Source organism: Mustela nigripes, chromosome 17 (genome assembly GCF_022355385.1).
Source record: "Mustela nigripes isolate SB6536 chromosome 17, MUSNIG.SB6536, whole genome shotgun sequence".
NCBI classification, from domain to species: Eukaryota; Metazoa; Chordata; class Mammalia; order Carnivora; family Mustelidae; genus Mustela; species Mustela nigripes.
The window spans coordinates 33,522,833-33,547,154 of NC_081573.1; the positions used below are offsets into that span (position 1 = coordinate 33,522,833).

The following is a 24,322-nucleotide window of genomic DNA, read 5'->3' on the forward strand; positions in this document are numbered from 1 at the left end:
CCTCACTGTTAGCTTTATTGCCTTTCTCCCTGTGGCTTGTATCCAGCAGGCAGGTGAGGGGTACCTCTCTCTCGCAGCAGACCCCTGGCCTCCTAGACCGCCTAAAAGGCTTCCATTCATGTGGCCTCGGGGGACTTTGCAGGTTCCTTTTCCAGAATGCAGATCCTTTCAGGAAGAGAAGGGGTCTACAGCACCCGGCCCCATGCCAGGGGTCTGGGGATGCTGGATTCAAGAGTGGTCAGGAGCGCTGTGTGGAGCCAGACCTCCTGGGCCTCCATCCCAGCCCTGCTGCTTCCCTGCTGGGTGGCCTTGGGCAAGTGAATTCCCTTCTCTGAGCTGTATTTCTCCACCTTGTGCTCTCCCCTCTTCATCACCACATTCACAGTGAATATTTATTGAGGGTTCATCAAGTGCCGGGCACTGGCCCTGGCCCGAGCAACATTCTTCCCTCACTGCTGTCTGGTGAGGTGCAACACCGGTGGTGCTACGGTGTTGATGGGAGGGAAGGTTCTGGAATGCTGTAAATGGTCAGTATATGTAATCATCATCATCATTATTATTGCTGTCATCCCTTACCCTCATTATACTGTGAAATTCCTATGGCACCTATGACTTGGGAGTTGGGTGGGGATGAGGGAAGATGAGGAGCTCTAGGCCGGCAGGGCAGGCCATGAGCCATCCGGAGCTTCCTGACTCTCGGGGTGGTTATGAACCTAAGAAGTGGGAGCAAGCCGCTGAGAGGCTGGTGGCCAGAAGGGATGAGCCCGTTCCCCAATTTTTCTTTTTGGGCTTTTGGAAACCACCAGGAATATTTCTTTACCTGGGCCTCAGTTTCCCCGTTGGCCCAGCAGATGTACCCCTGGGGTCTCAGAATCTGGAATGGGAGTATTGGAATATTGAAACTTGGGGAGCATTGGGATATGTCCCTTTGCTATGACAACTGGGGATCAAGGAGGGCTCGAGGTCAGGTGGCCTGAGTGACCACTTGCCAAGCCACCTGACACCCCTGCCCTCCCCCAAGTGCTTTCCGCTCTGCCGGTCAGTGCCGGCTTCTGTCGGCTGCCAAGGAGGCTGGAGTCTCTGGACTCTCCTTCAGGAAGGGGCAGTTGTCGCCTGCGCCTTGGAGGGGGGGAGCACAGTATCTGAGGGGCCGGTTGCCATGGCAACCCTGGCTTCTCTGCGGGAACTTTGGGGGGAAGAGCCCCAGGGGGTGGGGAAGCGACAGATGGAGGGCGGGGAGGCAGAGTTATCCGCAGCGCGGCTGTCTGTCCACGCTGGGCACCTGTCTGCCTGGATGGGTGGTGAGGATGAGGTGCCCCCTTGCCCAGCGCTGAGTCACGGGCATCCCCCAGGGTCACGGCCAGAGCTCTCTCGGCCCTGCCCCCTCCCGCCTCCCTCGAGAAATCTGTGACTCACTATATGGTCCCGTCATCCAAGCCAAGCTAGGGAAGAGGGAGGAGCCCGACTGGGGCAGGAGGGGGGCGTCCCCCCCGCAAACACCACCTCCGCGGCTCCCTGCTCGCCTTGCTCTGCCGCAAGAGAGGAGCCAGGAACCTCCCACGCTCACCAGCTCGCCCACTGGGGGCAGCCGGACCCTGGCGGGTGGGTTAAGCCTCTGAGGTGAATCGTGAAAGGCGTTCCTGCTGCCTGTCTCCACACAGGACCTGCCATCAGCACTGGGTACCAGATCAAGGGTGTGACAGCGGGAAGGAGGAGGGATGCGGTGTGTGGGGCGGAGGGCAGGGTGGTGGTGTAACAGGGAATTGGGAGGTCTCTTGGTGGCAGCCAGCCCAGATGAACTCTGCTGTGAGCGGTCTGCAGGGTTGGCCGGGATGGGCAGGGAGGTGTCTCAGAAGGGGACGGGGCCCCACAGGATGAAATCTCTTGGGGCCTCTTGTTATTTGTTAGCTAGGGAAACTGAGGCTCAGGGTGGTACAGTCACTAGGTCCAGCAAGCTATGGTCTGCTCTCTGGTCTGTGAGATAAGTCCCCACTCCTGCTCCCACTGCAGATAGGGGAACTGAGGCTCCCAGGTCATGTCTCAAGTCTAGGGATAAAGGTCCAGGGTGCAGCCTCGGGGAGAAAAGGCTTTGTCCACAGGTGCCCAGGGCGGGGTCCGGGGGTGTCCAAGTGAACCAGGGGCAGTCTGACTCCTCACCACACAGGCCACAGTGGCCCCGGCCATGGGGTCTGAGAGAGGGTCTCGGGAAGTAGGGGAAGGTAGATGGGGAAGCAGACTTTGCGGCTGGAGCCTCCGACCCGCAAACCACCAGACCCTGGTGCTCCCATGTGTGTGGCACTGATAGGAATTCCTCCCCAGGCACCCGCAGCACCTGCCCTGTAACAGCGGTTGGGGGCAGGGGGCGTGGTGGGGTGGGTGGGGTGGGGATCTACTGGTTCCCATTCCCTCCTCTTCCCCAACCAACCTCCTTCCTGCCGGGCTGAGCTGGGGTCTTTCGTGGCCCCACGGGAGGGACTGGAGCTCATTTTACTGAGGAGGGTTGGGGGTGCTTATATTCAGATAGGAACCTCTCACCCCTTCACCCCAACTCCCATCCTGCCTGGTAGGGTGGGTCGGAAGAGTCTTTGTGGCTCCAGAGCACCAAAGAAGTTACTCGTGCAAGCTTTTATTGAGTGCCTACTGTGTACCTGGTATCCTGGGGGTGGGGGCAATGAATGAGACAGTTAAGGAGTCTGGAACTCATGGGTGACCCGAACTCAGGGCCAAGCCCCCGCGCCCTTCCTGTGGGCACCTTGATGGCAGAGGGGCTTTCTTGGGGCTGGAGACTGAGGGGGAAAAAGCCTTCCCTGTCAGTGAGAGCCACCAGCTGCTGAGTTGGTTCCCCAGAGCCCAGGCCAGGGTCCCATGGAGACTTCCTTGCCAGTGTCTAGAGATTGGGCTGCTTTGGGGGCCAGACCTAATCCCCTTTGTGGCAGGGACCTGGGGGATCTGGGATACAGATCCTCCTCAGTCACAGCACCTTGCCTTGTCTCTTTCTCTCTGGGTCTCAGTTGTCCCAGCTGCTGAATGGGTATGTAGAGGTGATGATAGCTTGCTCTGCCTGTGGTCCTGGGGCTCAGCTTCAAGGGTGTCCGCGTGTGAAGGACACCAGTCCGGGCACGGTCTGTGGGGGAGAGGCTGTGCTAGGCAGCCTGCGTGCACTGCGGGTGCTGGCTTCGGTGTCCTGGGCCCCTGGACAGGGGCCGGTCAGCCTGGCTCGTCAGGGACACAGATAAACGAGATGGTGAGGGTCTGGGATTGAGGCGTGCAGAATATTGCTCGCGGCGGGGTAGAGAGCTTTCTGAGCTGGGAGGAGGACCCGGCTGGGCTTGGAGACCTGGGGGGAGGGGTAAAGGGGTTGACTGAAGTGCATATATGAGTTTGGGGTGGGAGGCGTTTTGGGCAGAGACCATTGCATGGAAAAGGCTGGGGACGATGGTTGCTGGGAGATGGAGCAGGTGATGGCACAGGAGACCTGCCACGGGTCACTTTCTGGGGCCTGGAGTGCCAAGCCAGCAGGTCTCCCTGTGCACTGCAGGCGGGGGATGGCACTGTGACCAGCAGCCTGGTCAGATGGGTGCTGGCGGGGGCGGTGCTGGGTGCCCTGGCTATGACCCCAACAGGATGGGGAGGGTAAGGCTGTGAGGTGGGATGGCCTGGCTGCCCGAAGTCCAGGCTGTTGGGTCCACCGCTCACTTGTGCTTGGAAGGCAGCTTCCTGGCTGTGGGGACAGAGAGGGAGGGGGCCGCCAGCCGAAGGGAGAGCAGCTGAGAGAGGCAGAGTCTGTGTGCTGTGGCCATCACCTTCCTAGGAGGGCGGGTATGACAAAGACGGGAGGGGGAGGCAGGCAAGCCTTGAAGGGGGTCACGTGGACCATGCTCCGTGTTCTGGCTGAGCCAGGCCACAGGTCCCTTGGTCCTTAGCAGAGCTTCGAGCATGGGTGGGGGTAGGGGGTGGGGGGCAGGGGCGGGGCCCCTTCCAGGGATGCAGGCACAGGTGGGCTCCTGCAGGGCAGGGGTGAAGAGTCAGGGGCATGGCTGTAGGGGGAGGATATGGCACCCCCAGACCCTGCCTTCTGATTCCCAGCAGATGGGGGCGTCACGTGAGCAAACCCAGCAGTCGGGGAAGCAGGAGCCAGCCCAGGGACCAGGCAGATGGCAAGTGGGGAGTGGGGCCAGGCTGCCACAAAGGGGCCTCTCAGACCCCGGGGAGGGGCTGGCTGGGCCTCAAGGTCCCTGGGCTTACCCTCTACCGGTCAGGTCCTCAAGCCTCACTGGGAGATCCTTGAGGCACTCGGGGAGTCGCGCAGATTCTGGGGTCAGACCTGGGCTGCTGGGGAGAGGGGCTAATTGGGACACACAATTTCTGACCCCCACCGGGGTCAGAACAGGTGGGCCAAGGCACCCACCCGGGGCCCTTGAGGCCTCAAATTCTCCCTGGTTCCGGGGGGCTTGGCCTGAGCTAGAACATCATGGAGCTCATGGAGTCCCCGCTGGGCGCTGGGCTCTGTGCTTTGCACACACCTTTGTTCCTGCCAGGCTGGTGCTCCGCCTGTCCCCTTGAGAGACGAGGACACTGAGGCACGGGAGTCTTACCCACGAGGAACTACTTGTCTTTGGGGCTCCAGAGTCTGCGATCTTGCCCACTGTGCTGCCCTGGCCTCCTCAGTTGGGACAGGGCTCCTGGGCCAGGCTGGGCTCCACGCTGGGTGCCAGAGAGCCCAGCCCCGCCCCTGCAGAGCCAGCGCTCTGCTGTGGGACCCACAGAGAGACGGAGACCGGTCTGCCTGGGGAGAGTCCTGGCTTTATTCCTCTCTGGTGATGTGACCTGGGGCGTCTCCCTCAGGGTCCTCATCTGGAAAAAGTGGGTAACAATAGTGTCCCCACTGATGCGTGAAGGAGGGATTACTGGGCTTTTATCCTAAGATCTCCTCCATCGGACAGGAGGGGGCACTGAGGCCCAGGGACAACTAGCAACAACCCAGGCTTGGGGGTGGGGCTTCATCCTGCCTGCCCCTTGGGGAGAGCTGGGGCCCCCTGGGCTCTGGCAGGACCTGGTGGGAAGGTTGGTGGGCTGGGTGTTGGGTTCCTGAGCGGCCGCAGGCTCAGGCTAAGACAGTTTGTGGTGTGTGTGGCTGTTCCCAGGCAGGCAGAGATAAAGGCCGAGCCCCTGAGAAGCGGGCAGAGCTTCTAGGCATCAGTGGAATGGGCTCTAGGCTATAGGGAGGTGGCCTGGGGTGGAGGGCAGGGACCTTTCTGTGGGAGCCAGCCCTGTGCCCGGTCCTTGCAAGGCTGGCCAATCTGCAGCTAATGGCTCCAGCCCGGCTTCCCCCTAAAGGGGGCCGCTTCGATGAACTCCAGATAAGCAACAAGGAGAGACTCTCAAGCCACTTCTCAGGTGTCTCTGCCCTGTCCTCAGGCCTCTGCCTTACACCTCCCAGAAGCCCCAGCCTTGTCTTTCAAGGCCCACAGGGGTAAGCAGGGGGCCACAGGGGCCCAAGGTTGTGACCTACCTGGACCTCAGTGTCCCTACGATACACAGAGCCAAGAGTCCCATCCCTGGGCAGGGTGGTTGCTGGGATGGGTCTGGAGCCGCCCCCGGGGTGGGAAGCGTGTACTCAGCTCACTGAGCCGCTTTGAGAGGTCTTCCCTAAACCCGGGCAGAAGAGTTGTCTTCAAGGTCATGTGGTGGCTGAGTTGGAACTAGGTTCAAATCCTGGAAAAGCAACCTTGAATAAGCAGCTCAGTCTCTCAAAGCCTCATTACTTATGCTGTAAAATGGGGACGAAGACATCTCAGTTTCTAATCTCTCTCTGAGGCCTGTGGGGGATGAGCTGAGATGGCGGCCCCCCTGGAGCCCCCATGGGCAGTAGAACCCCACGTGGAGCTGTCCCAGAACTTCGCTCCTCCATCGCCCAGCTCAGCTGTGCCCCTGGGAGAGACAACCCAACATGGTGGCTCTGGGGCTGTCTGGTTCTGTCTCGGTTCCATCAACTGTGTGAACTTGGACAGGTGTATTGGCCTCTCTGTGCCTTGTTTCCCTCGTCTTTAAAATGAGGCTGATAATGGTCCCTTGAGAAGGTGAAGTGAGCCACTGTATTTTAAGTGCTGAGTGTCGTGCTTGGCACACTGTAAGTGATATTGTGATTGCCACTGATCTGGGCCACCACCAAGATCTCAGGAAGCAACAGTGAGCTTATCCAGCCTTGTGCTCCCATGATGTCATTGGAAAGTCACCAGGCCCCCAGAGCCTGTGAGGGCCCTTGGACACTCCCATCCAATGGGATCTTGGTCTGCTGGCATGGTGTTCTTCAAGAATGGGACTCCCTCCTGCTCTGCTCTCTGACCCCAGGCCTGACCGCTTGGCCATTGTCCTGGGGCCTGAGTCCAAGTTGGGCCTGTTTCCTTGGGCAGCACTCTACGGCTATTCCTTTGCTGGGCTGTTTCCTTGGCTTTTCGGCCCCTCACCTGCACAGGTGGCAGGCCTCCTCTGGGTCCCTGGACAAGTATAGCTCTCGGTGGTGGTGGGGGGTGCTCTGTGGTTAGCTCCTTAGGCCTCTGACCCTGTGGCAGGGGGGACAACTGCCTAGACCCACCTGTCTTCATGGTGACAAATGTGAGGGCTGAACCCCAGGGGTTAGTGGGAGCAACTGAGTCATGTTTGGCCTGGTGCCCTCTGCCTACTGCTCCTCTGGCTGTGCCACCATCTGGCCAAGTGCCAAACCCTTGGGGAGACTCATAAACACCCACCCCTTCTGGTACATAGAGCTTCACTTCACTTCAAGACCCTTATCCAGTCTTGAGTACTGCTGGCCCCTGGAGATTTGAATCCTTATCTACATTTCACAGATGGGGAAGTAGGTCTCACGTTCCCTAGACAGTCGATGGTAGTGAGGGTCTGAACACAGGCCTGGACACTTGCCCCTGGCACCACAGATGGCTGCTTCCACTTGAGGTAGTGAGCTTCCCATCCCTGCAAGTGTTTAAGTTCTGCAGGGAATTGTAGAGGGAACTGGAGCAGCAGGTGGGGTTCTTTACGGCTCCTTCCAGCCCCATGCTTTTCTGGCCCTGAGTGGGAGAGGTGCCCAAGTCCCACATCGTCCCCAGGCATGAAGTCCCTAAGTAGCCAGCCCACTGGCCATCCAGATGGCATCAGGCCATGTCTGGGGGCAGGTGGCACTCCAGAGCCTTGCCTGTCACTGCCCAGACTCCCACCAGTAGCGCCATCCAGTGGCATCCTTGGAAGGCTCCCGCTGGCCTCCCAATCAGCTGGTGGACTGGGTGGAAGACAAACAGGGATGGGGCAGGAGTGAGTCTGGAGGGTGGAGGGAGGATCCAGAAGGGGACACGCCCACCCCAAGTCATCAGGGAGCTGATGCTGCCCCTTGCTCTCCCTATCCAATGGGCACGTTACCTGGGTAGGGGTGTTCCTGACCCAGTGGCGCTTCCCCTCCCACACACCTGCATGTGACAGGGCCTCACGAGAGAGCTGTGGACAGCGGGCAGGCTCGGAAGGAGTCCTCACCCAGTTTCCTTAAAGCTGTATTTATCCTGCGTCTGTGGCCGCACCTGCCACCCTCTCTCGGGCTCTGCTACCTAGGCACACAGCCCAGATGAGATGGGTGGGGTCCTCTCTCCAGGCTGGGAGCCAGGGATTCCCAGGTCCTGGTGCCTGGCCAGGCATGGGGGTGGGGCAGGCCGGGGAGCAGTGCCCATCACTAGCTATTGTTGGGAGGACAGCCGGTGCTCCCGCGCAGAGACACTGCAGCAAGTGCTAGCGCATCCGGGGGTCCCCACCTCAGCTCCTGCTCTCAGATTCTGTCTCCCATAGAGCTGGGAGCCTCAGTAACTTCTGTCCAGGAAGGGTAGAAGTGTTCGCAGACCCCATGGGTGTAGGGATGAAGGGACCCAGCCCCTGTTCCTGGGCTGTGAGGTTTTGGGTGCAGCACAGCCTCGTGGAGCTGCGTATCCAATCCCCTAGAGTTAGTGATGTTTCTGTTCTGTGTCCTGGAGAGTCCCAGGCAGGGGGTCCATGCAGAGCAGAGGGTACAGTGCAGGCAAAGGAGTGTATGGAACTGGATTGGGGTCCAGTTACTAGCCGTGTAGCTGTGGGCAAACAGCTTCTCCCATGGCTGAGCCTCAGTTTTCTCAGCTGTGAAATGGGCACACTAGTGCCCCCCTTATAGAGTGGGCAGGCACACACATTATGGGACACTAGGTGCACTTTATAGGATCTGTGCTCCCACGTGGTTTCCTTCCCTGCTTCCCTGCTGCCTTGTAAGTCTCTGCATGCTGGCTGTTGGGATTTGCCCACCGCCAGGGTCCTAGACCCCAGGATCTTCCCTGGCCACAGAAAGGTACAGTTTCCCCTCCCTGCCCCACCTTGGGGGAGGCCACAGGAGTCCAGATGGAAGTTTAGCATTGGCCACCTTCATGGCAAATTCCTTCCTGGGTCCCTTCTTAGCCCTGGGCCATAGGAATAGGCTGTCAAGGGACCTGGGGTAGTAACTGCCTTTGAGTCCAGAGAAACCCAAGGTTCAGTGATCACAAATTCAGATGGAATCTCAGACATCACCTAATCTAGCAACTTTGAAAGTCTGTTTGTGGTCTTAGTGATTTAGGAACGGCTTGGGCTCCCAGGCTTCTTCACTGCAGGACTTTTCAGAGCCTTTACCAGGCAGCTGTGTATTGGAGGAAATGCAAGGCTGGCATTTTAGGTCCTATCCCTATTCTCAAGCTGTGCACAGTCTTGGGACTCCCTCTCTGATCAAGCACTTGGCAGAGATGTTTATGCCCCCGAGCCAGTGAGAGGCTGGGGAGTCAGGATGGCTTGATCCTGGAACCCCTGTCCCAGTGGCATTTTTGGAACAGAAGTATAGCATCAGGAATTGGCTCGGAGCCAGCCTGACCTGGCTTAGAATCCCAGCTCTGTCTCATTCATTCTTGTACTTAACCAGCAGTCATGCAGCATCTACTGTGGACCAAGGATAACACTAGTACAGGAGATTCAAGTGGTGAACCAGACAGTAAGTGTTGAGAAATGGAAAACAAGTAAGCAAACTGAAGGGGCATCTCAGACAGCGTTAAGTGCTGTAAAATTAAGAAGATAAGGTGGCGTGGAAGAGTGTGATGTTGGGGAGGATAATTTTGGCTGGGTAATCATGGATGGCTTCTTGGGGGAGGTGATACTCAAAATAAGGACTAAGAAGAAATGATTCAGGGAATGGGTCCAGGAAAGGATGTGCTATGTTGAAGGGCAAAGGCCCTGAGGTGTGTCTCAGGACAGAAAGAAGGCTAGTGTGCTGGAGTTGGTGAATGCCTGGTGGGTGGGGGAGGACAGGGGCAGGTGGTGGTGGTGGGGTGTGAGGCTGCTAGCTTGTGATTTGGGCAGTCATGCTGCTTCCTGAGCCTCAGCTGTCTGATTGGTAAAATGAGCCTCATCATTTTTGTCCCACACTCCGCTCTGGTCCGCAGTGTCGTGAGCCTCGTCAATGTCTTTGGCAGAGACTTGGCTCTGGGCAGCCATGACCTATGAGCTATCCTAAGTATTTTTGTCATTCCCAGTGCTCTGCGACGTTGGGTGGGACCTGCGATGTTGTGCCTCTGTTTCTCTGAGAGTCCCTGCAGTTAGTGAGTACCACATGTGTGTAAAGGCCGGGGGTGCCCCATCTGTGCCTCGCTCCTCTGAACTTCAGCTCCCTGCCAGCTCTTTTTAAGCATAGAAGCTTCTGATTCAACAGTGCCTGCCTTCTCTGGCCCAGCAGGCCCTGGAATCCTTTCCGGGAGAAGGTTCCACTGAGAACAGCAACTCCTTTCTTTGCTTTCTTTTCCTCTTCCTCCGGGGGGCCAAAAATAGTGCCTGAATGGGACACAGCTCTGGGCTAGCAGCAAGACAATAGTTGCCTCCTGACTGAAGCCGCCCCGCTGGCTCTGGTCCACCGGTGGGGGTTGGGGATAGGAGGGGAGGTGTGCGGGTGCATGGGCACAGCATCACCCCCCCAGGCCCCAAGCCCTTGCTGCCTTTCCCATGGCCTCTGCCAGAAACCATCGCAAAGCCCCCTCCGGCCCCTTGAGTGTGATTGCCAAGGGGGTTCCCCGCTTGTTCTGGGAAAGTGTTCATAGCTGCTTGGCCGAGACCCTAGCCCGTTAGCCTCCTGAGCAGCGCCGCCCTGTCTCCTGGTCTGATGCTGGTCTGGAGCCGTAGGCCCAGACAGACACGTCTGCCCCTGGTTCTCTTCCCTGCCCTGTCTGGCACATGGACGCCACCCCCTGTCTTAGATGCTCTTTCCTCTTGCACTAGGTGGCTGTGAAGGACTTTTTAGAGGTCAAAGTGATGTGCTGTCTTGGGAGGAAGTGAGCTCCCTGTCACTGGAGGTGATCAAATAAAGTTTGGATGTGCACTTGGTGGGGGCTGGGATTTGTCAAGCGTCAGATCCACATTTGGTCTTGATGTCTTCATGTCTCAGAAGAGATCTTGGTTAGAGGTTCCCATCCCTCCCTACCAGCTGGGTGGCCTTGAGCAAGTCACATCACTTCCCTGAGCCTCTGTTTGCTTATCTGGAAGATAGCTTCCACGGAGCTAACCTTGGAGAGCGGTAGAAAGAGATCTCCAAAATGCCTAGGGTAGTACCGAGCACATAGAAGGGGTTTCAGAAGCTTTGACTGTGTTCTCTTCCCTTTTCCACCCTGGTACTCAGTGTGTAGCACAGAAAGGCGGGTTTGACCCACTCTTGGCCCTCAGGGAACTCTCTGGAAGGAAGCCAGGAAGAACCCCCCAGCCCTAAGGATAACTCAGAAGGAAGATTCCTTGTGGGCTGTGGCAACCTAGAAGGCTTCTAGAGAAGTATGGTGCACGCTCAGCACTTGTGACAGCCAGTGATGAGGGTTGGAGGGGTGTCCAGCCTGGGAAGAGGTCAAGGCCACAGCCTGGCAGCCTCCAGGGGCAAAAGCAGCTGCTAATAGGCATCTCTGGTCACAAGGGTGGCCCCCGCCGCATCCCAAAAGGATTTGGTTTAAAGTCAACGTTGACAAACTCAAGCAGGTGTCTGGTGCTGCTCTCCGTGACCCGTCACCCTCCGCCCTCCACCCTGCGCTTCCTCCTGCCGGCTCCCTCCTGGTCCGGCCAGGGTTGGAGTCAGGAGACTTGGGTCCGGGACAAGTTAGGGCGCCTGTGCTCTGCTGGGTCGGAGCCGGGCAGTGACGTAGTCCCCTTCCTGCAGCTGCCAACGGTTGCCAGGGCAACGGTTGCCAGGGGTTGCTGTCACCTGCGCCCCTTCTCCCGGGCTGGTGGCTGGGGCTCGCAGCCCGCGCCTCTTCCGTGGCTGCCCGCTTTGTCTGAAGCTCCAGCGAGGGGGCAGGGGCTGGGGTGGCTCAGCTTCAAAGTTCTCCCCAGAAAACGATCCACCCGCCCAGCAGACTGCAGCCCTCTGCTCATTCGGTTCACGGTCCACTCGATGCCACAAAGGAGGAGCCCAGGTACAGTTTCCCCTCCTCCCTTCTCCCCTCCATCCCTCTCATTCCTGGTGCTGCCTCCCTGTTCCCCCACCCCCCCTTCCCTTTCCCCTTCCTGGTCCTCCCCTGCTGTGCCTCCCCTTCCCCTGCTCCTTCCCCCCTCCCTCCCCTTCCCCCTCTCTTTCTTTTCTCCCTCCATCCCTCTCCCCCATCTCCCCTTTCTCCCCAGCACTGCTAGGGTAGCTGATGGATGGGGTGGGGGTGGAGCTAGGTGGGAGCAGGGACCCTCTGGAGGCCCAGAGGCTATGCACAGGGGGAGTCAGACAGCAGCCACAGGGAGGAAGTGGTTGGGGGTAAAGGCTCCACGCCACTCTCCTCAGCCACACTGTAGCTCTGGGCTGCCCCTTCAATGAACACAGATAAGCCTCTGAGGGGTGTTGGGAGGCTGCATCCCCCGCATGGGGGGGTCCCCTGGGCCCTCAGAGGAAGGGTGTTTGGAACCCCAAGGAGATACACCTGCAAACACCTTTCCTGCAAGTTTGAAAGAGAAGGCTTTCTAACAGTCAGGTAAGGTTAAGGGTAAACGGGCCACAGAACCAAGGGCCACAAAGCCAAGAGCATCTGTTCTGGAGCCAGGTCCTGGGGCAGCATCTCGTGCCCTCCCCTCGCTGACTGGGCAGTCCCTGGCAGGTAGAACCACCTTCCGGGGACTCAGTTTCCTTATTTGTTAAATGAGTATAATGGCACATGTCTCTTAAGGTTTGGGGGAGGATCACTGTGTTCCTTTGTGTCAAGAGCTTAGACTCCAGTCTTGCATTTTCCAAGAGCTTTAATCAATGTTAGCTGTGTTGCTGGAGCGGGTGAGCATACTGCTGGGGTGGGGGTGGGGGGTGCGAATAGTGATGGAGGACACTGTGGTGCTCAGTGAGCTGGTGGGATCCTGGTCGGGGCCTCCACTGCCCTTCCCAGGCCTCTAGCTTTCTTGGGGGAGGACACCTGGCCGTGTGTCCTGTGCACCTCTCAGCCAGGGATCTGGGACCCGGAGGAGGAAGAAAGAAAGGGAGGGCTCGTGGCTGGCCTTGGGAATACTAGGGTGCTATACTCCAAAGACAGGCGCCCTGCCAGGCCCAGAGTAGCTGATCTGCAGCCCCAGCAGGATGCTAACTGGGCGGACCTTGTAGGCCTGGCCTTGGGCAGTGTGGGAACGCAGATGGGGAAGGAACACTGCAGCCAGCCAGCTGAGGTCTGCCTGTGGTTTGAGAGGGAAGAGAGTCTGGCCAGGAGGAGGAGATGGCCAAGCACCTTCTTTGCTCCTGGCTGCCACCTGGGCCATAAGCCCTGGTCTTCCCTGGAAGCATCCAGAGGCCCAGCCCATGGAGAAAACAGATGAGGACAGGGATCAGAGAGGGGATGGGCTGGCCAAAAGTTCCCGGGGCCACTTGGCTGCAGTTAGTTCTGGACCCAGCACACCTAGCGCTTACCACCCCCGCTCTGGGCATCTGCATTCTCTGGGCAGGTGCTGACTGGTGTGTGTCCTGGTGCTCTGGAGCCCAGCCTCAGCGGCCTCCTGAGGAGACGGCTGTGGGGAGGCTTCGGGGGGGGCAGGCCCCACACTGTGCCAGGGGCATGGGGCTGGCACCCGGTTTCCCAAACTTGATCCTGAAAAACCCTGGCGCCTGAGTCCGAACCCAGCCTCAGCCAGATCTGGGACCCTTTCTGATCTCTCTTTTTAGGTTCCGAGTCCCTGTAATCCATTCTTGAATTCTAAGAGGCTTTGATTCTCGGCTTCTAAAAGCTCTGGCATGCTCATATTGCCTCTTTCTCTTTCTCTGCCCTTCCCTCCCTCTCTCTCTCTCTCAATTCCAATCTTCTAAGTCTTCTAAGTGTCCCAGCTGCTTGAGGAGAGGCTGAGGGCCCAGCTGGCTGTAGCGGACTTTAATGGAAGGGCCAGGCGGGGGACAGGGCTGGCAGTGCCCCTTTCCCCAAGAACTGCTGCAGCCCTCAGGAGGGAGGTGGGATGGGGCTGCACATACCCCAGGCTCCCCAGGGACCTCTCGCCTGGAAGTGTCAAGGATGATGATGAGTTGCCTGGGGGAACATCACAGTCTAAATGGCTCCCGAAGCCCATCTCCTGATAGCTAATGGCCTCTGAGGGAAAGGGAGGGGCTGGAGCCTGGGAGGGAGGGTGCTGACGGGTTTCTTATCTTGTGTGGCCAGCAAAGAGCTTGCTTCTCCTGTTGATAACAGGTGCCCATGCTAAAAAGGATGTGCCATCACAGTGGGCTGGGAAACTAAGCCCAACCAAGCTCTGTGGATTTTCTTTTTGCAGGACTTATCAGAGCCTTTGACATGCTAATACATAAGACCCAACAGGGCCTGCATTATTTCTCTAACTTGGGAACTATTACTTCTTGGAAAGTGCTTTGGCAAGTTAACCACATGGTAAGGATGAGGAGACAGTCCCAGAGAAGGGATAGGACTTTGGAGACCACCATGACAAAAAAGCATGACTTTGAGGTTGGGTGGCCTTGGGTTTGAGTTCTGGCTTGGCTACTTGCTGTGTGATCTTGGGCCTCACCTAACCTCTCTGGACTTTAATTTCATTTTCTTTAAACTTTAAATTTTCAATTGGGTCATAATAGCCTTTGTTCCCTGGACTCACGGTAAGGACTGAGTGGTAGTTTGTGCAAAGTGCTTTGCTCCACACCAGCACAAACTGAGCACTTGCTAAATGGATTTAGCACTTGCTAAATCCCCTTCCTTGGATTCCAGGGTCCTTCCCACTGTGCTGGACAGACCCTGCCCCCTCCCCCACCTCCCCACCTTGTGGGGTCTGGCCAGGCACTGTGGGCTGGAGTGCAGAGGCCGCGGGATGGGGTGTGGAGGCCCGAGGCTCAGGGCATCGGAAACATCCTAAGGCTGACATCCCAGGGAGGAGGACCAGTGTGTGGAAAAGGCTTAGAGGCAGGAACATCCAAGCCCCGGCTCACGTCTGCTTGCGTAACTATACGTTGGCCTCTCTGAGGTCCCTTAAGTGAATGTTCTGGTGCTAGATAAAGCAGGCTTCAGGGTGGGCGGCTCTGGATAAGACTCTTGGGGAGTCTTATCCAACAGACCCTTTCCTCCCATCCTAGGAGACAGCTCTCTGCTTCCCCCCTTCCTCAGTCTTCCCACTGGGCACACGGAGGGAGTCGTTGCCCATGGACTTGGCCAGACCAGAACCGCGGGGAGGTGGGGCCACGCGGGCAGGGACGGCCCTCCAGCAGGTCGGGTGCAAGAATGTGAGACTCACCCCAGGCAGTGAGTGGGCACGGACTTGGCATCCGCCAGCCTCTGGGGGCAGACAGGCAGCTTAATTTTTATTCTCCTTTATTGTAGAAGAATTCCTGAAAACTGAAGTCACTCCGCTTCCCCCAGCCAGCCCAGAACACCCTGCTGGGGCGGCGGGGGGAACCTCTAGTCGAGGTGGACACCTAGCCTGAGCTTGGCCACCCCACTGGAGAATGGGAGCAGAGGGAGGAGAGGGAGTGGGCACTGCCGAGGGTGGGGGGGTGTGCTGGTCTAGGATGGGGCATGGCCCTGGGTCCCACCCAGGTCTGATGTGGGTCCCTCCATTGATTTGTTGGAGAGCTGGTGTTTCTAAGTAAGGTTTAGTTTTCTCAAATAATTCAGAAAGTGCCAGCGGAGGGTCTTCTCACCCCCCTGCCTCACCCGCCACGGAGGAAGCACCTGCCGTCGCTGTGCTCTGTTCTGTTCTAACTGCCTTCCCGGGCTGCCCTTTGAGGTCTGAGCAGCCCTCTGTTCCTCCCCCGCAGAGCTAACCTGCCCCCATTCCCAGCCTTCTTCTGCTTTCCCCTTGCTCCCCTGCAGACCCGTACATGCATATGTGCACACACACCCACACTCACATGCGGGCTTACATTCTCATGGCTTTCCACTCACTCACTCCTTTCCTTGTCTCTGTCCAGGGTCATGTCCTTCTTTCCTGAGCCCTCTGCCCCTGGGCTCAAGGAGGTAGCCTGCAGCTCCGTGTTGCCCCTGCCTCTGCTGCTGGAGAGCAGCCAGAGATGGAGGCTGGAGCAGGACACCTGAGCTGGGTCCTCTCCCTTCTGTCCCACCCTCGAGGAAGACAAGAATGAGGCTCACACCTGAGAACCCACTCTAGGGCTCCCTTTCCACCTCGGGAAGCCCCTTCCAGGTTGCCGGCACCTGGCTAAGCACCAAGCGACCCATTGAGGGGCTTGCCGTGTCCTTGCCAGGGTGGAGAGGCACCCCCAGCCCAGGCCATGCGATTCAGCAGCTGAGAGATCTGGACCTGGGTCCCCTCATCTCTGATGTTCTCTGGAAAACAAGGCTACTGTTATCCCAGGCTTGGAACCCCGTGGTTCCAAGCCCTAGGAGGGTCCATCAATGGGATGCTTGTTAAAGCCAGACTCTAAGCCCTGCCCCAAACCTGGTGCCTCTGATCCTCAGGGTGCGGGGCTGGGGAATCTGCACTTTCGTGAGCTCCCTGGCTTGGTTCTGACCCACGGGCGAGTTTGGGCACCTCTGATATGAACTTCTAGAAGAGCAGTTGTGGTGGTAGGGCAGGTCTGGGCATCAGCCTACTAAGTATGTTGGAGAGGTGCCTGGTTGCAAAGGGTTAACTCCAAGCCAACCAGACCAGGTCCTGTCCACTCAACTTCCACCTCCGTCCTCAGAGGAAATGGATTTTCCAGGAGCCTGGACTGGGCCAGTGGTGACTCGTGGCTCGACACGGATGGCAGAGGAAGTGACTCAGGCCTCTGTGGGGAGAAAGTGAGCCACAGGTCCCCTGCCCAGTGCCCCCTCCCCGACCATGAGGATGGGCAGGGCTGGGTCTGACGGGAACCAGAGCTCCTTCTCCTGGGCCCAGCCAGTACTGGGGGTGGGTGGGAAGGGTGGGCTTAGGCAAGCCCTGGCCACCCTCTGCTCTGCCTGTGTCCTGGGGACCTTGGGATGGTGGCCCTCATTGTGTTAAGCTGGGCTGGACCGTTCTGTTCCCTGTGTGTGTTTACGGAAGGCCTGAAGTCAAGGGCAGCTGTTCCAGCAGGGGAGGGGGGAGGGGAATCTCCCTTGGGGGACTTGGTCCTCAGACCCTCTCTCCCAGACTGGAGTTGTCGGCACCTGCCAGTGGTCTTGGCTGCCCCCTCATTCTTAGCTCCTTTTCTTTGAGGGAACTCCCAAAGTGGGGGGGGGGGGGCATGCATGTCTAGGACCTCTGCCAGGGGTTCTCTAGGGCGAGATGCAGGTCTGTGTCTTGGCTCCTTCTGGGGTGATCTTGGATCGGCTAACCCTTCCCTAGCCTCAGTTTCCTCAACCATAAAATGGCAAAGCAGTGAGACCAGCCTCACAGAGTGGCTCTGGGGATTTCACGTGATGCTTCTGCTGGGATCATTGGGGTACTGCCGTTAGAGTCCCCCTCTCAACGGCTCCCTGGCCCTGGCCCAGTGCTGTGTGAGGTCTGATCTTGCCTGCGTGCTGATGGTTGGTTTTAAGGGTCTTAGATAGCGGAGGCCTGTCCTGTCCTCTGATAGTCTGCGGCTCAGAGACAAGGGACATGATTCTGCCCTTGCAGTCTGTGTCGAGGTCCACGTATGGGCCCCTGGCTCCTCGTTCTGGGGTTCAGCCTCCAGAGCACAGGACCCCTCCCTCCTTGGCTGAGCCACATGGGGGGTTCCCGGGGTGGTGCCCAGGGCATTCTGCAGCCCTGTTGGAGGTCCTGGGAGACTGTGGTCCCCATCAGGGATGCTGACTGCATCTGAGTTGGCTGTGTGGGGGGGGTTGTGTGTATGGGGTTTGGGGGTGGCCTACCTTCCCTCCCCCCACCCCCAATCAGAGGCAGGGGATGGAGGAAAGGAAGAGGGTGCCACGAGAGTGGGCAGGGTTCTCTGAGGTGTGAAACGGGCTGGGAAGGTGCCAAGCAGACTAGCTGGGTAGTGCCCTCCCCCTTCCCGGTAAGGGCTGGGATCTTCTCTTTGTCCCCGGCCCTGCTCTCCTGCCCCTCAGAGGGTTCTGAGCAGCCTCACATCAGGGCTGCAAGCATGGAGGTTTTCTGGGTGGGGTTCCAAGCTTCCCATTGCGCTCCCGGAAGGGAAGTTTCATGCTCTAAGAATTTCCCGTCAAGGTGCTCTGGAGGCTGAGCTGGCTAGGACCACAAGGCAGGGGGCCCGGAGAGTGGGGGGGGGGGGGGGTCGGACCCGGTGACAGTCCTTGGGGGGTTGACGTAGGGGCAGGCATAAGCCGGTCAGAAAGTACGCAGAGATATTTAGCTGACACCTAGGGTGCCGACTACATGTGTGGCCGTGTTCTAAGTCCTTTACAAGTATCACTTCAAGTACAGATGTGGCAAGTGAGGCCCAGAGAGGGTGAGGAACTAGCCCAAGGACACACAGCTAACAAGCAGGAGAAGCTGGAGTTGAACGCAGGCAGTCTGACTCCAGAGTCCAATCCACGGCTTAAGAGCCGGTTAAAGGAAGCCAGGCAGACCCTCCCCCTCAAATCCCAAGAATGCCCTTGGGGACAGAGTGATCCACCTTGGAGTGGCTGTTGAAACAGCCAGGGTAGAGTGGAGATGAGCCTGCAAGGGTCAGAGTCATGCAGTTGGTCGTCTGTGTTGGAATCCCCTTCGCGGGACTTCATGCAACCTCGCTTGTGCCCCTCCGGTGACTGGAAGGTCACTTCTTTGTCTCAGCCTTTTTGCTCTCAAAGCTCAGTCCAGGAGGGTTGTTGCAAAAATGGTTGACTCTGCCCTGTCCAGGGCCCTTGTTTACCCACAGGGGTAGCTTACTTTGAAGGCCAGTGGGCCACAGAGGCACATGGAGTTTTGACCAGCTGCATCCTTGCTTGCGGTGTGATTGTCAGGAAGCCATTGGTCCTCTCTGGGCCTTGAATCCAGATACTATAAAATGGAGAATTTGGACCAAGTCCCTAAGTGATCTGTCAGCTACAAGTTCATAAGTGTAGAGCAATGGTTGCAGAGAGGGGGGCTGCCTGGAGGAGGTGACATTTGGATGAGGGATCAGAGGTAGCTAGCAGCAGGGACTGGCAGGAGGGGTTGAAAAGAAGAGGGTCCAGGAGGGCTATGTCTCTGCCTCCAGAGGCTGGGTTTCCTCCTGTTGGTCTGAGGTGACAGGACGTGGTTACAAAAGGGACCAAAATGCTCAGAGAGGACAGAGTGAAATCTTAAAATCGCAACCTGGGTGACAGGGACCGTTCCCTAAAACACTTTCAAAGCCTTCTTCTAAGGGGTCATGTGACGCCACAGAGGCAAGCTGATGAGTCAAGCTGACCAATGACTGGACTGACGTGGACCTGGAAATTGGGCTTCTGTTATGCATGGTGGGACATAGGAGACTGGCCCAGCTTCAGGGGGTCAAGTTAGTTCAAGGAAGGAGACAATGAGCTCCTGCCTGGGTACCCCATCCCTTTAATGCAACCCTCCAATATTCTGCCCAAAAGCCACCTCTTCCTGGAAGCCCCCTTTGGCTTCCTCTAAACAGAGACTGCTCGTGCAGTACCCAGGTCTCCAACTTCCCTTTACCAGGCTTGTGGCAAATGATGGCACATATTGCCACAGCCATACACAGTTCCCTGTGAACTGAAGAAGGCTGCATGGGTGTCGGCGCCTCATTCAGTAATGGGGCCAGCTGGCCGGGGCCAGTCTCTCCAAGGGGCGGGCATGCAGTTGACTACCAGGCATCACAGTCCTGACCAGGCTGGGAAAGCCTGGCCTCTGGAATAATCTTGGGCAGGTCATTTAACCCCTTGGGCTTCCGAATCCCTGTTTGGGAAAGGCACTAACGGGAGAGCCAACTTCACAGGCTTGAAGTGACAACGAATAAGGTACAGGGGTGTGGTGGGAGAGCACAGGCTGGCAGACTGGTGTTCAGCTAATGGGGGCCGGGGGGGGGGGCAGGAGTGCCCACTCTATGCCGGGTGGAACTGCGAAGGAGAAACCAAACCTCCCCCAACTTCCGCCACACTGACAGTGTCTCCCTATCAGATTGGAACACACCTCTGCCTTTTTCCAGCTGTGGTTGGGGGGAGGAGTTGGGGGCAGCTGGGATCTGGCTCTCCCTGGTGGTCAGGACAGGAAGCACCCTTCTCCACTGTTCCCTGCAGGGGGCGCTGTGGGAGCGCTGATCCTTCATTTCATTCCAGGGTCCAACTGCTTAGCCTTTGTCCAGCAACCCCCATGCACTAAGCCCTGTCCGAGAGATGCACCAGGAGCTTCCTCATTAGCTGAGGAGGGAATGAACCATCCTGCACTGCCTGGGGGACAGAGGCAGCCCTGGTCAGTGGTGGGAACCAAAGGAGGCCAGGACTGACTATAGAGGGAGTTGGGGAAGGCTTCCCGAAGGAGGTGTTCTCTGAGCTGGGTCTTGGGGATGATGATGGTGAGGCTCCTGGAGGGGAATCCGAAGAGCCACCCTTTTCCTGGAGGGGCAAGATGGTGAGGGAGGTTCCAGCTGTTGCTGTGGAGCCTTGCCCACCAGATTCTAGCCAAGATGACCCCAGCACTGCTGGGTCTAGAGGCAAGTACTATTATTTGTCCTATTTTCTGTGATTTGCACTGGGTCATGCAGCATGTGTGAGAAGGAGCCAGGACTTGAACTTGGCTGGGCTCCAGATGGCCGCTGCCCCTTGATGATCAGCTTCTGGCAGCTCTGGGGAGACCCGTGGGCTGTTTTCACACTTGCTTCCTTACCTCACATCCCACACCAGAGATACACTGGCCTCCCCCTCTGCAGGGCTGGCCCAACCACCTTGCAGATCTGGCCCCGGCTAACACTTCTGGCCTCTTTCAGGTGCTGACTTCTCAGGGTGACCTTGGAGAGGAAGATGGCCTCCCAAGTGCTGCAGCAGATGGTGCTGTTCTCGCTAGGTCTGCTCTTCCTGGTTCAAGGTAGGCGATCTCAGGGATGCCCCGGGACTGTTGTGACTTACATTACAGCACCCCCATCTGTAGGACAGCTGCTAGCATATCCACTAATCCCTTTGGGCAGGCACAAGACTTTAGATGCAGCTTAGCAAGTGTATGGTATCTTGCAGAAAAAAGCATCCCTTCTTTATGGGGATGCAGCCCCACAGTGCACAGTTTGGGGTTGGGAGCATGGACTGGGTTTTGGCCTCACTCAGCTCTGCAGCCAGAGCATCCTTGTGCAGTGCACAGCCTGCATGACAGTCTATGGCAGACATGGCCTCATGACATACTTTATTGCTATTGAAATGTTTTTTGCCTTTGAAATTATTATTAATTTTTAGTTCTTGTCATAATTCATAGCTGGTAATTTGTGAGTAGGGCACATTCACATTTTTGCAGATCTTTGAGGTATAGACCCTTGGAACGTGCTAGATCTCAGGTGCCGGGATCCAGTATTCTGGGCCCAAGGCCTAAATCCCTCTCCTGCCCCCTGGCTGCTCCCTGCCCCAGAGTCCCATCTGTAGTCTTTATCTCCTCAGGTACCCATGGTGGGGGCCCCCGTGAAGACTTCCGTTTCTGTGGCCAGCGGAACCAGACACAGAAGAGCAGCCTCCATTATAAGCAGACGTCAGAGCTGCACATCTCCATCAAGAACTCAGAGGGAGCCCTCACAATCCACGCTCCCTTCCCGGCGGTGCTCCCGGCCTCCCAGCTCTTCCCTGAGCCCAGGGGCCTCTACCACTTCTGCCTGTACTGGAACCACCACGCGGGGACTCTGCAACTCCACTATGGCAAGAGCAACTTCTTGCTGAGTAACCAAGCTTCTGGACTCCTGTGCTTCCGGCACAACAAGGAGAGCCTGGGTCCAGGCCCCCCACTGCTTGCCACCTCTGTCACCTCCTGGTGGAGCCCCCGGAACACCAGTCTGCCCAGTGCTGCTGGCTTCACCTTCTCCTTCCACAGTAAGGCAACTTCCGGGCAGGAGCAACTTGGACAAAGGCCGGGAGGCCGGGCAGTGACCTGGGTCTGCGTGACAGGTCACGACCTTGGGCTTTGTTCCCAGGCAGTGGGGAGCCACTGAAGGTATCTGAGATGGGAGGCTTGTGATCCAAGGTGTGCTTCAGGAAGGTGTGTGGAAAGGTAGAGGTGAAGGCAGAGGGGCGAAGTCCCATCCAGAAGCTGCAGGGGAGGTCCAGGTGAAGGAAGATGAGGCCTGCCCAGGATGGGAGCAGAAAGTGTGGACAGATGGGACTGGGCGTCAGAAGCCAGAGGCTCCCTGAAGCCCCTCACCCTCACAGCCCTCCCGGGGTAGGCCCTCCCAGCTCCAGATGTGTAGACAGAAGGGCACCCAGGCAGGTGTGTCCCGGCCAGCCTTGCCAGGGCTAGAGTTGCTGGAGGGTCCCGTGTGGCACAGAGCCTTTATCTGGCCGGCTTCTGGGTGACCTTGGGGGGTTCACCCTTGTCTTGGAGGCTCAGTTTCAACCTCTGTAAAACTGGGGAGAGAGGCCTTCACAGTCCCCAGAGGGTTAAATGGGAGTAGGACGGGTGTGGCCCGCATCTGGCTCCTGGTTAACAGCCTCTGTCTGTCCCCTGTTCCAGATCCTCCCCAGAAAGCTTCCCACAATGCCTCGGTGGACATGTGCGAGCTGAAAAAGGACCTCGAGCAGCTCAGCCAGCTTCTGAGGCACCCTGGAAAGATCTCGAGGAGGCCCTCGTCCACCCCCGCCAGCCAGTAAGTGTGGCCCCCCCCAGACCCGGACGTGGACAGGGAGGCGCGATGGAGACTTCTCCTGGGGCCGGAATGTTCCCTCGTCTTTCCACCTCCTGGGGAGGAATCAAAATGCAGCCCCGCAGGACAAACCCCTGACCTTTGTAAAAACAAATATCACCATCCCCAGACAGCCACCCAAGCCCTCTTCCCCACCAAAAAAGGAGAACCGATGGGCCCATTTGAGAGCTTGACAGACTGAGGCCCGAAGATGGGTAGGGCTGCTCCATGGCCACAGAGCGGGTCATTCCAGGCACAGCTGGGCCTGGAACCTGGTGCTCGGGATCACCCCCCTTTCCTGTTTGCTCTGTCATTTCAACTTCCTCTCACACTGCCTCCCACTCACCCCCAGGCCTTCTCTGTCCCAAGCCAGCACTGTCCTAGGGCTGTTTTCTCTCCTGTTCCCTCCCTGCTGTCCCCTGACCCTCCTTCCCCTGTCTCAGTCTGTCTCTTTTCCTGTGTCTCCGCCGAGATTCCCCGTCTCGCTCCATCTCCCTGCCCGCCAGGATCAACCTCCCCACCCCTTCTCCCCCTGCCAGGAGGCTGCAGAGCCTGGAGTCGAAGCTGACCTCTGTGAAGTTCCCCGGGGACACGCTGTCCTTCGAGGAGGATCTGGTCAACGCCACAGTGTGGAAGCTGCACCCCACCGCCAGCCTCGAGGGCCTGCACATCCACTCCAGGCGCGAGGTCAGGGGTCAGGGGCCAGGCTGGCCGGGGCTGGAAGCAGACACGGAAGCATGAACACACACCCTTCCCCAGGGGCCTCTGAGAGCCAGATCTGTGCTGACAAGGAAGGTCTCGGGCCCAGGGAATACCCTGGGAGCGGCTGCCCCGCAACACAAGACCCTTCCTAGCAGAGTGGTGGTGATGGGGTGGGGTGGGGTGAACGGCATCAGAGGCTCTCACGGTACCCCCCACGTGAACAGAAGACCCCCAAACACCTGTGTGTGCATGTCAGTCTCGAGACTGCCCCTCGAGTGGGCCTGTTAGGAGCCACCACGCTGCCCCCATCCTCCCCACCCTGCGTAGCCCAGATGGCACAGCAGTCTCCCGGGCCTGTTTGCCCCCGGAACTTTGGGCTCTACCCACCAGGCTTCCCAGCCAGCACTGGAGCCAAGAAAAGGAGGGCTTCCAGGAGGAGGCAGGCTTCGAGATGGCAGTGCCCGGGGAAGGTGCTAGGGGCGGGGGTGGGTGGAGGCCTCGGAGCCCACCTCTGGCTGAGTGCCATGGGGATTCTGGTCTGCAGGAGGGACAGAGCGAGATCCAAGAGTACTCCGTGCTACTGCCCGGCACACTCTTCCAGAAGACCAAAGGCCGGAGAGGGGAGGCCGAAAAGAGACTCCTCCTGGTGGACTTCAGCAGTCAAGCTCTGTTCCAGGTGGGGAGCCCCAGGGAAAGCAGTTTCTGTCTGATGGGGAGGTAGAAGGCAGGCATAGAGCCAAGCCCCCTCATCTAGAAGTCAGAGCCTTTCCTTGTAAGGTCAGAAATGGAACTGTGACGTGTGAATCTCCCCAGGAGAATGCTAAATTATGTTGTTTTCGCTACAGTGTAAATGACTACATGTGCAAGAACTGTTGCCAGAGGGAGACTCAGCATCTCTGAGCAATGTGTGGGGGAGAGACAGGAGTCTAGAGAAACGAGGGGACATCTGGGCCTTCTCAGCCTTGAGCCCTCACACCCTTCTCCTCCTCCCCCATCTCTTGTATCCAGGACAAGAATTCCAGTCAAGTGTTGGGTGAGAAGGTCTTGGGTATTGTCGTGCAGAACACCAAAGTAGCCAACCTCTCGGAGCCTGTGGTGCTCACCTTCCAGCACCAGCCACAGCCGGTGAGTGCAGGCAAACCCACCAAGGAGACGAGGGCCTCTGCTTGTCTTTTCTGCCCTGCTTTCTGGGCCTCTCGTCTTTAACAAAATGATCAGCTGGCTGAGGGCCTCAGCCGGTCAGGTCTATACACAGCGTGGTGGCCTGACACTGACTTCCTCTGTTTGACCCAGAAAGGAGCAGGCTGTAATGGGGTCCACTCTCCTTTCTTGTCCCTACAGAAAAACGTGACTCTCCAGTGCGTATTCTGGGTGGAAGACCCAACATGTGAGTGTGGAGGGTTCTCTGAGCTGGGTGGATATCTGGAGGAGAAAGGGGGTCCCGGAGAGTGAGGGTGA

At 58.0% G+C, this 24,322-nt stretch overlaps 1 protein-coding gene across 4 annotated transcripts in view; it reads left to right on the forward strand.

Moving 5' to 3' along the window:
* The window catches only part of ADGRG1 (adhesion G protein-coupled receptor G1), a 37,927-nt gene that overhangs the window by 5,901 nt on the left and 7,704 nt on the right, over positions 1-24,322 (forward strand). Inside the window, exons 1-9 of one of the 4 annotated variants that reach the window (XM_059382271.1) lie at positions 1,476-1,680; positions 11,219-11,474; positions 20,279-20,376; positions 20,934-21,356; positions 21,994-22,126; positions 22,702-22,849; positions 23,409-23,540; positions 23,873-23,989; positions 24,206-24,251. In XM_059382271.1, coding sequence (XP_059238254.1) covers positions 20,313-20,376; positions 20,934-21,356; positions 21,994-22,126; positions 22,702-22,849; positions 23,409-23,540; positions 23,873-23,989; positions 24,206-24,251 — 1,063 coding nt within the window. In that variant the 5' untranslated portion in view covers positions 1,476-1,680; positions 11,219-11,474; positions 20,279-20,312. Of the gene's footprint in view, positions 1-1,475; positions 1,695-11,218; positions 11,475-20,278; positions 20,377-20,933; positions 21,357-21,993; positions 22,127-22,701; positions 22,850-23,408; positions 23,541-23,872; positions 23,990-24,205; positions 24,252-24,322 lie in introns of those variants that run through there. The other 3 variants (XM_059382272.1, XM_059382270.1, XM_059382269.1) reach the window with 3 other exon arrangements.